At 42.1% G+C, this 10,574-nt stretch overlaps 2 protein-coding genes across 12 annotated transcripts in view; one reads left to right on the top strand and one right to left on the bottom strand.

The window, feature by feature from the left end:
- Window positions 1–708: 708 nt before the first annotated feature.
- On the bottom strand, window positions 709–8,995 carry BLZF1 (basic leucine zipper nuclear factor 1). Of its 9 annotated transcripts, none has more exons than XM_064410088.1 (8): window positions 8,867–8,939; window positions 7,760–7,815; window positions 7,349–7,405; window positions 5,574–6,013; window positions 4,748–4,947; window positions 3,107–3,235; window positions 2,291–2,510; window positions 709–2,107 (listed from the first exon to the last, which is right to left on the bottom strand). In XM_064410088.1, the coding sequence occupies exons 3-8, from the start codon at window positions 7,365–7,367 to the stop codon at window positions 1,922–1,924; spliced, it is 1,194 nt and encodes a 397-aa protein (XP_064266158.1). In that variant the 5' UTR covers window positions 7,368–7,405; window positions 7,760–7,815; window positions 8,867–8,939; the 3' UTR covers window positions 709–1,921. The 9 variants fall into 9 exon arrangements, with proteins under 9 accessions (XP_064266158.1, XP_064266155.1, XP_064266157.1 ...); XM_064410085.1 differs by lacking the exon at window positions 7,760–7,815 and adding an exon at window positions 7,855–7,985 and having other exon boundaries at window positions 8,867–8,932; XM_064410087.1 differs by lacking the exon at window positions 7,760–7,815 and adding an exon at window positions 7,855–7,941 and having other exon boundaries at window positions 8,867–8,920.
- Window positions 8,938–10,574, top strand: part of NME7 (NME/NM23 family member 7) — an 89,171-nt gene continuing 87,534 nt past the window's right edge. For 2 of the 3 annotated variants that reach the window (XM_064410092.1, XM_064410091.1), the window contains exon 1: window positions 8,948–9,074. In XM_064410092.1, coding sequence (XP_064266162.1) covers window positions 9,072–9,074 — 3 coding nt within the window. In that variant the 5' untranslated portion in view covers window positions 8,948–9,071. Of the gene's footprint in view, window positions 9,075–10,574 lie in introns of all 3 variants that reach the window. The other variant, XM_064410093.1, reaches the window with a different exon arrangement.

Genomic DNA, 10,574 nt, shown 5'->3' with positions numbered 1-10,574 from the left:
AGGAACAGGTGCCTTCCTCCTTCCAGTACCTTTCCCTGACACTAAAGGCCTGAAGAGCTTCCTGTGTCTAGCAAGCAAATCCAGGAGGAATGTTTGAAAGGTTCACACACACCGTCTCCCTAACTGTAGAAAACTACAGAAGAGGTGCTTCTCTTCATTGCCTCACACCAGCAGGGTGAAGGGTTTTACAGTTCAATGTCATGTAGTTCCATTTATACTACAGAGAAAACAGGGTCAGAAATGTGACTTTATTAAATCCAAAACTGCAACTTGAAAGTGTTGTATTGCACTAAATATTTTATTTAGTAGTTGTTTTTGCACTGGGTGTTTGGTAATTTGCACTGGTCACATGGTCTGTCCCATTTCCTTTCCCCACAAAAGCCCTGGTGGTAATGGTTTGTCCCAGGTTTACTCCTCCCCTCGCCCCTTCCTCACTTGTATCCCATTGGCTGTGGCCCCCTTCCTGCACCCCCCTTCCCCTGAACTTAAAGCTCTCGGGAGGAAACCCCCCGGTCTCCTTCTCTTCTGGGACACTGCCTCTTTCCCATCTCAGATCCCCTGGAGTAATTCCACAACAAAGCTGTGGGATTTTTGGTCCTGAGAGGAGAAGAGCACCTCCAGTCTTTTACTTTGGTCCTTGTAAAGGCTGCAAGGGACTACAGTCCGAAGCTTGCCGGATGGGACCCAAACACTCTGGAGAGACCAGCCTTTACATGAAAGCAAGTAAAGGATGTTTATTGTAACTTTCTCCATGTAAACTAAATCAGAGCCAGCAACAGCAAGAACTCACAGCTTACATATTCTGATCATGGGTATGAGATTCAAAGGAAAATTGGGTAAAAGCAACCATTTCAGAAACCTTTTCCCTAAACTAGACAGCTTCATATGGTAAATTTGGATGTCAAACTAAGAAACTTAAATAGGCTTCTTTGGATTTAGCAGATTGTCTCCTAGAAATTCTCTTCACACCTATGTCAAGAACTTCAAATCTACATAAAGATTATAAAACCATACAAGTAAAAAAGTACTTTTTTTAACAGTACCAATGCAAACTTAGTGCTTATCTTCACCTTCCCAATAATACTCAGGAAAACCTTGGGCAAGGACTGAGTCCTAATGCCAGGCCAGGATTCAATGCTATGTACTAAAGGAACTCTGTCAATCTGCCTTTGCTGAGGATCAGCTATGCAGCAGCTTCACTCTAGAAGCTGAAACAATGGAAAAGCCATTATTTTAGCTCTGTGGAAACAAGAAAAACCTCATCCCACAATTTTCTAGAACCCACTTGAAAGCAGTTACTACTTATGTATTATACCTAGAGTTCACTCAAGCTTTATCTCCTTCTTGACAGGAGGGCTGACATTGCACATAGTCTTGCTTTCAGAACTTACAGCTATGAAGAATCATTGCACATACTCCTTTTTATGACTAACTTTACAAGGTAGAACATAGACTTGAGGGCAGTTCATCACCCTGGCTAAAATTAAAAAAAAAAAGGCATATAACTGACCATTTATCATTATTTTTAAATTTAGGCATAACTGATCAGCACTTCATTTGCTTTGGTACGGTTACACTTCTGTCTCCCTCTAAAGGGAAATTCATTAAGATTTGCTAATAGGACTATAAATGTTAATAGTCAAGAGCATCTCTATGCTCTACAAATTGGACCAGCATAATGTTTTTTGGCTTGCCTTTGTATAAGAAAATAAGTAGCTTTCCCCGTTGAGAAATAGTAGAAGTATCCCAGAGACTATGGAAATCCTGTCAATCTGTAACTTCAAGAGGTAGGGAAGCAGAAACTGCACCATTTCCAAGGCCATACCTACTCATTATGGAAAAAGGACAAGGGAAGCCTGCTGAACATCAACTAGTGTAATTCTTCAGAAACAGTGCATGTGCAGCTGCCTTGGCTGGGCTTTTAAAGGGCTATCAGCTCTCCTTGACAGTGATTGCAACAATTGAAGGTGACATCTTCATATCTTGTATATGGGTGAAACCTTCCAATACTTTTCTTTGTAGAAAGGAAAGAAGATGGAGAAGTCTCAGAAAAAGAAACTTCTGTTGATGTCTCTGGATGTGCAGCTGGATCCAGTACATGCAGCATCTAAGGATGGAAAAATTAACACTGAAAATACTTTTATACAATTTAGTGTGCTTTTTCCTTCTCTAAGAGCTAGGAAGAATTTCTGCTCAAAAGCCATTTGTCGTCTTTTTTCTTACTTGAAAATGAAATATCCGTTTATCCAGAACCTTAATATTAAGATTAACGTGCATCAAGAGTTCTTACCATTTCAGCCATTTTCTCAGCAGGGGTATTGCAAAACTCCACAGCTGTTGAAGTCTTTTTTGGACTGTTAGTGCAAACATTTCCTAGAAGATGTGAGCTTACAGCTTTGGCTAGCTTACAATTCACAGCTGCTAGCTCTGTTGTAGTGTAAGGCTGGGCACTAGGATAGTATGTCTGTTGTCTCCCCCACTGAAGTGAGACCATGAGCTCCTCCAGCAGCCTGTGCAGAAAGAAAACAAGCACTATTAATGGGGTTTGTATCCTCTATTGTATAACCAGCGCACTTCAGAGAAATCATCTCTTCCCAAGGCTTACTACATAACCTACATCTTAAACCAAAGAAATGGACAAAAAAAGTGTTTAAGAACAAGGAGACAAATGGGCTATTCTCCAAGGCAAGGCCTCACCAACACAGGACATTAATCCTGGGAACACTTATTTGACATCTGGCAGAATAAGCACTGTGAAGTCCATGTAGGTAGAAGGATCTCTTCTTTGATATTTTGGAAGGAAACAGAGAAGACTTGAAGTCAAGACAGTAAGTGATTAGAGAAAGAAAGCCTGAGGATGTGAGGGATGTCAGTTCCATAGTTTATTACCCTTAAGACCTCAGACCTCTAGGGAATGAAACAAGTATTCTATTACTTTTGCTCTTTCATCTCTAAGACTGAAAAGTGACCATACCATACATCAGCATAACTGATTTTTGTTGAATATCACTGGAAGAGGGGAAAGTTATTTGATTCTCCTCTAGCCTAAAATAAACTGACAAAAATGAAGTTTAGCACAGAGGTAGTCTGGATTAGAAAATCATACTTGTGTGTATCAATCATCTCTTGACGGAACTGATCGCGTTCATTCAGCAAGTCCTGGATTGCACTTTGTGCATCCCTGGTTTGGCGCTGAAGAATTGCTCTGGTATTGGTCAGCTCATCAGCCATCACCCTGCAAAGGAAATCTCCAGTCAGTATCTCAGTGGAAGTGAACAGCTTGTAAGTCACTTTTTGCTACTACAAAACATAATTTGTCTGCTCAACTTGAGTATTAAGCTGCTGTTCACCATCCCCTCCCCATGCAGAGCCTACATCAACCTAATTAAGAATAATTTCTGTTCAACTACAGCCAACATCAGTGCAAGGTTATGTTTTGACAGAGCTTAAACAATCTTAGGTCACTTAATACAAATCTAGTAACAGACATTTCAAAACATCTTGGGAATAGTTGACAAGGATCCTGTGAAAGAAAAAGCTAAATACATTTTTCATTTACTAGCAATTCTCACAAGTATGCTATAATCACATCTGTTCAGTCTTCTCTAAAAATGGAAGCTATGGCTATAGACTGCATTCATTTACCTCTTTGGCCTACTCAGGGGCAATCACCAGATGCCAGATATGAGTGTTTAAGAGCTACAAAGGAGACAGCTGCTGTCACTTTTTGCTATGTCACGAGGCTTGGCACTACTGCTCCAGCAGGCATTTCAAATGCCTGTGATATTCCAAATGCAAAACCAGAATGACATTTAAACAACCACCAGTTAGAAATATGAGATAAAAATGAACCAGAATGTTACAATATTGAAGAGTGTTACTTTAACCACACTGCTGAGACTCACAGCTCTGATTTCAGAACTCCTCATAATGTTAAAATAACCCCCTAGTTTGCCTAGTAACTCTTGCTCAGCTAGGACTTACAAGTACCATTACACCCCATATGCTGAAACTTCTTCAGCAAATTAAAGGGAGGAGACGGTATTCTATTGCTATTTCCTTCAAGCAGTAAGGTATGTTGTAATATGCATTAAACATCATAATTCAGTCTGTTATATCCAAGTATAGTAGAAAATTAAAAATCCTAGACCATTATTTACATTATTGTCTGGTAAGACAACTAGGCAAGTTTAAAGTCATTGTCAAATGAGATTTTGACTTTCAGACCTGCTTTTATCGTTAAAGAAGTAACAGTAAGGTTCCAAGCAGTAACACAGTGTTTGATAAAGCGTTCCCCCATCTCTTTCTTCTATAGTAGATCCCTGACTCGCTGTAAGCAGAGCTCCTAAACACATCAGCTTCTTCTCCAATTTATGACTGTATCATACTGGAGGGGGGTTGGGGATGAAAATCAACTAACTACCTGTAAGTCAGCTGACCTAGAAGACATTTCTATACCCTAAACTGCATGTGGTTTTATCAAAATTAAGAGCTTCTCTTGCTTTCTTGACAGAGCTGTAGTTGAGATTTTAGAAGGGTTATGATTCACTGTATTACTTCTGAAAAGCTGGACTATTCAGATTTACAAGGAGCTTACTTTATACCTTTCCTGTATTCTCAGATTTAAGAGTAGGAATCGGTATGGCTATTGTGGCTGTGCTCTGCATATGTAAGCACATTGCAACGAGTGTATGTGATGAAAGACTGAAGGAGAATGCTGTTAGGACAGCTCCATGAGGGGGAATACCTGCTTGCTAGGAACTTGCTTCTCCACACATCACATTGTATAGACATGCGCTCCAACTGTTCCGACAACTGAGCCATATTCCGGCCCAAGACTTCATTTTCTAGGATGAGCTGATTCTTCTCACGAGCCATCCGTTCAAAGTGATACTGCAGATCGTCCCCAACAGAAGCAACGAGTAATTTCTTCAACTCCCGATTGACCTAGAATTAGACCAGACTCCCTGGTAACTATCAATAGACAATAAACACTCCTAAGAATGCAATGCAACTTAGACAATTTACTCTTAGCAATTTGTAATTTCTCATTCCAGAATGGGACCTATCCAGGCAAGCACAAACATATGAGCCTAATGCATGTCCAACATATTCTTGTTTAAATTCTAACAGTCAAAGAGGAAGAATAAAAGCCTACTGCAGAAAACAAAGTTTCAGTAGTATTCAACCCCTGAAACAGTAAGATAACAAAGGATTAGACAAGACATCCACAGGTGTATGAAATAGGAAGTTATAGTCAATCTTTCTAGGGCATAACACTTTTCACTTAGTGATTACAGGGCAAAGTCTTCCTCATGAAAGATTCATTTCCCTGCAGCTATCTAGTATGTTTCTCCCAGCTAAGTCTTTGACTCTTTCATCTGTTGTCAGAGAAGCAGCACTGGAATACTTTTATGTGCTTCTACTCTACATCTTAGCTGGTAAGTTCAAAAGGGAACCTATTTGCTTCAAGGCTAAAGTGTCATAGCAGTTCTCTTTGGTCACATTCACAAACTGCTTCTACAAACCAAAACAGTTCAGCTGTGGGAGAGAAAACACCTTTAACTTCTTACCTCTGTCTGTATACGCAGCTGATTAGAGAGACCTTCTTTATCCTGCAACAACCGCTTTTCTGAATTCTTTAGCTTTTCAATTGCATTTTTCAGCTCTGTCTGTTCTTTCTTGGGGTCTGTAGCTCCATCTGACTGATGGAACGTGTCTCCTTTATGTCCCACAGATTTAGCTACCTTAGCATTTTTAGTTGGAACAACATGGGTGATGGCTGCTTTGGGGACTAATAATCGAATAGCTTCAATCTCTACTGATTTATCTGGATGTACTTTCCCCAGCTGCAGAACTCCAGGACTCAGGGAAGAAGCTGTCTTTTTATGGGGGCTGTGGTGGATGTGATGGCTTGCACTGTTTGCTCCGGTGATTACTTCCACTGCTCCAGCTGTTTGCTCTGTTTCCATGCCATCTCCAGGTCCTCGAATGGGTGCTGAGGCATCATCAACTGAAATTTAGAAATTGTGGATTAAAAGTTTACCACCTTTCACTTGGTTATAGTGTCATTGTAAGTCTTCCCTTAATTTCTGTACTTCGGAGTTGGAGATTTTAATTGTATACTGCTTGTGTCAAATAGTCCATTGCAGCAGTGATTATCAAGGACAAGTCAGAAAACCATAGAATGGTTTGGACTGGAAGGGGCCTTTGGGATCATCTTGTTCCAACACCCCTGCTGTGGGCAGGGACACCTTCCACTAGACCAGGTTGCTCAGTGCCCGTCCAACCTGTTCGTGAACACTTCCAGGGATGGGGCATCCACAACTTCCCTGGGAACCTGTTCCAGTGTCTCACCACCCTCACAGTAAGCCCTTAATCAAGTAAGTCCTCATTTAGATGTGCATTGCTCATTAACAACAGCGGTACAAGACACAAACATTGATCTGAATTGCATTAATTTTAATCTCCTGCTTCCATACAAGATTAAATGCAGACATAAAAAAGAGCTTTCCTGGAAAAAAAAATTACTGACAACATTACTTGTAGGCTGACAACAAAATCAGGTTTTGGGAGCTGGCAGAATTAGAGCAGTTTCATTTAAAAAACAAGCAAATGAAAAACAGCTATTACCCAGAGAGCTACTGACACCTTCAGAAATTTAGCAGACTTTTAAGTACTAACATGTTTTAGTTGCCCAAGTGAAGGTCAACAACCCAGTTGTTGGCTCCATTTCTGAACTACAGAATCCAGTGTTCCCAGTAATGCTGCATTCTGCTCTATAGTCCCAAACATATCTGACATATACTGAAATTAATTTAAGACCACTAAGTTTTCAGCTGAATAAATAATTATTGTAGTGCAGTTTCCTCACAATGGGCAAGAGATACAAAGTTTCTGAGGTCATAGCTACACATACTGCTTTTTTTCCCTCATACTGCAGGCAGTAATGTCAGCTTGTGTCCTCTATCCAAATATTAATGTATTTCAAAAATGCTGTAATAACACCATTATATTGCCTCATTTTCAAGTTTGCTGAATCAGTACCAACAGGTTCTAAATACCAGAGGAGGCTGTCAGACAAGTGTACAGACAGATCACAGTACCAGTGACAAACTTATTTTTCAACGTCGAGCTGGATTAGAAAAACTACATTCAATTGCTGTTCCATCCAGATAGCTCTGGTTTTCACTGCAAGAATGAAGTCACAGAACTACTTCCTCATAGCTGCATAAAAGGAGTAAGTTTAAATGAAAGGAGCCTGGTATACAGTGTAAATCTGGTGTTTAGAATTCCAGTTATAGTACTTTTTAATCCAGTCTGTTTAGATGCCTTATGAACAACCTACCTTTTTCCAAAGATGTCATTTTCTCTTTAGCAGTCAGCTCTTCCTAACTAGGTAAGTCTGAGGAAGAAATAAGGAGGGGGGCAAAAAAAAAAAATCTTCAGCAAGGTAACCACAGCACTTAATCTTGGATGATCCTGTTTTCTAGTAAAACCTTAAAACTCCAGATCCAGCAGCACAGTGAAAAAGCCCACACCAAAACAAACAGTGAAAACACAAAATGATAAAAACTACACCAAAACCCATAGAGTTAAAAGAAGAAGATTGTGAGTCTTCTGGCACTTGTGTCTTTTTTTCACCAAGAGCTGCACTTCAACTCCTTCGCATTGCTCCTCATCTTGTTCTAGTTTCCATTTCTCAATTATTTTTTTTCTGGTCTCCCTCCCCGCTTTCTTCAGTGAGCCCCCATCTTACCCTTTAAAAGCCTGTAACACTCCCACAGTACAACTGCATAACCGTGCCAAGATAACCTAAAATAATCACAGAACCATAAGAAAAGGAAATCCTACACTGCTTCAAGCCGATGAAGAGGTGAGGAGGAAACAATGGTAACTGCACAGCTGCACCATTCCTTCAGTCCTGCTTGCTGAAACAACCTTTTTGATAGGGCAAATTCTGAGTCAAAGAAGGCATCGGTGCCCTGAATGGGTGCACATGGTTAGTTTAACTAACAACAAAAGTTGACCCCCAGTTTGATCCAAACCACCATCCTGGCCATTTTCTCCCTTATCCACCAAAGGTATTGACCACAGGGCCATCCACTCTCAATTACACTCTCTCTTTTCTAGGGTCTATGTTCCTTTGAGATCAGGATACTCCTATTTGTTTGGCTGTTTTTGTTCCCGAGTTTTCCCCATTATTCAAGGGAGATCCCCAGGGCCCTTGCTTTCTTTCCCTGTACCACTACCTGAAACGGTTTAACTATAGCTTTTTGACTTCCATTGCAGCAGCTCTCTGCTCTACAAAGAAAATTGCAGCAATGAGGACACTGCTACTTCTGGGTTTCTAGACTAAAGATTTGGTTTGTGTCAGGCAGGTTTCTCTTGTTTATCTTTTGTGATGAACAGAAGACATGAGAAACACCTTTTCCTCCTGGAGCTTTCTCAAACTACAGATACAGAGATGTCTCACCATCTGTTACTTCTACAACTGGACTTGTGTGTTCGCTTACTTAAAAATAACCACTGCTGTTCGTTCCTTTTGATTAAGGATCCCTATTTACTTGATGAGGAGGATGAAAGCCTAGTTCCTCAGAAGACAAGAATACTCAACGAAAGACCGATTAGGAGTATTTGGGCTTATCTGCTCCATCAGACACGACCTGCCGCTGATCCTGCTCCCTCACGCTACAATCCCGGCCAGGTACGTGCGGAAGCACTGTAAGCCTCCCAACACGTCCCCCTCCTATTCCATCTCCCTCACTGCTGGCATCATTACCCACCGCACCTCTCACGACGCCAAGCCCTGCAAGATCCAGGGCCTCCCACAGCCACCGCCCGCCCAGCCCAGGCCCCAACAGACCGGCCCGCAGCAGCGATGTCACGACAACCCCACGGTTGTGGCCTCGGCGGCTTCCGCGTCCGGCGGCGGGCGGGGCGGCCCGCGAGTCGTGTCCGCTCCCGCCCAATCGCGGGCCCGGGCGCGGGGGCGGCGCTTCGGTTGCCGGGGCAGGGGCGGGCCGGGCATCGCCATCGTGGCCGTCATCATCTTCATCGCCGTCATCGCTATGGTGAGCGGGGACACGGGGCCGGGCACCGCGGCGGTTCCGCGGGGCAAAGCACCTCCGCGCCGCGGGAGAGACGCGCCCGGCTCCGCCTGGCCCTTGGCTGAGGGGCCCGCGGGGCGCAGCCGGGGGTGTTTGAAGGGGCCGTTCTGGCTCGTTGGTACCCCGCTGTTGCCGCCATCCCGGAGCCGCCCTGAATTGGGAATAGGCTGGGCCAGGAGCTCGGGAGGGAAGGCAGTGGTGCATTTGGAGGAGGGACTACGTTTCAGGTGCCACGGTCTTTATTCTTGACTAGATCTGCTGTGTAGTAATGCAGGACAGACGACAGGATGTCATTGCAAGGGTAATAATAAAAGAAAAGTTTGCATTTTAATCTCGGGGAGGGTGACTGGGCACTGGAACAGGCTCCCCGAGGAATTGGTCACAGCACCAAGCCTGACAGAGTTCGAGAAGTGTTTGGACAATGGTCTCGGGCACAGGGTGTGACCCTTGAGGCTGTCATCGGCAGGGCCTGGAGTTCGACTCAACAGTCCTTGTGGTTCCCTTCCATCACAGCATATTCTGTGGTTATAATGATGCTTAACTGAGTCCTCTTTGCCCAAGATGCTGTGCAAACCCCAATGCTGTAGAACTGATTAAAAAATAAACAGCTTTGAGTTGTATTTTGTACTCAAACTCATATACAAGACATATATAGTAGCCAGGCAGATGCACCTGTGGGTGGGTCCACCCTTACACACCTGTCTGCAGCACCTCAAACTTTTCCCAACCCCTTCAGCAGCTTATTTTGCACCTTGCTTTTGGAACATAACCCAAGGTCAGCATTTGCCACTTAAATAGCAATGCCACTGTTTCTTTTCAGATACAGGAGTTACAAGTGTTTTGTTTAATCCAGGTAAAACTGTAATTTTCAATTCCCACGTTGAATTTATTCACGTCGGCAGAAGTCCTGCTTTGTGAGTTGTACCTTAGTTGTAAAGCATTTGCTTTGTTTTAGTTGATTTTCACTGAGTTTGACATGTTTGTAACATCCTTTTATTTCTGAGGTGACACCAACTTCATTAAAGCAGTGCGGAATCTTACAGCAACTCTAACAAAATGTTTCATGGCATATTTGTTTAATTTATTTTGAAAAGTCTTCAGTGATAGAAACTACATGATATGTTGACATAATTTCATTGCGTTATGATTTTTATAGGTCACTGAGTTTTTTCCTATTATATTCTGTACTGGAAATTATGCCAGTGATTATTTGTTCTGTTCTTTGTGGGTTAGAAATATTCCATTTTTGTCTTTTATTTCTAGAAATACTTGAAGAGATTAACTTTGCCCTTTCCTCATTTCACATTTTTCTTCAGTAAACAAATTTTGCTAGCTTGATATTTTTCTGCTGGTAACTGTGGTTTTAAAATTTAACCATTTTTTACTCTGCCTGCAGTTTTCTCTAAATGTGTTTTTTAACTTTCATGTTTCTTCCTAGCTGTATTGTGTTCCAATGCTGCTGAA

Source organism: Passer domesticus, chromosome 2, assembly GCF_036417665.1.
Source record: "Passer domesticus isolate bPasDom1 chromosome 2, bPasDom1.hap1, whole genome shotgun sequence".
NCBI lineage: Eukaryota > Metazoa > Chordata > Aves > Passeriformes > Passeridae > Passer > Passer domesticus.
The sequence above is the reverse complement of the archived record's forward strand: the minus strand, read 5'-3'. Positions and strand labels throughout refer to the sequence as shown.

Coding starts and splice junctions, on each gene's coding strand:
- BLZF1 (XM_064410082.1), bottom strand. Junction 4,948..5,573: donor AGCTGCGTATACAGACAGAG/GTAAGAAGTTAA, acceptor GTCTAATTCTAG/GTCAATCGGGAGTTGAAGAA. Junction 3,236..4,747: donor AGCAAGTTCCTAGCAAGCAG/GTATTCCCCCTC, acceptor TTTCCTTTGCAG/GGTGATGGCTGATGAGCTGA.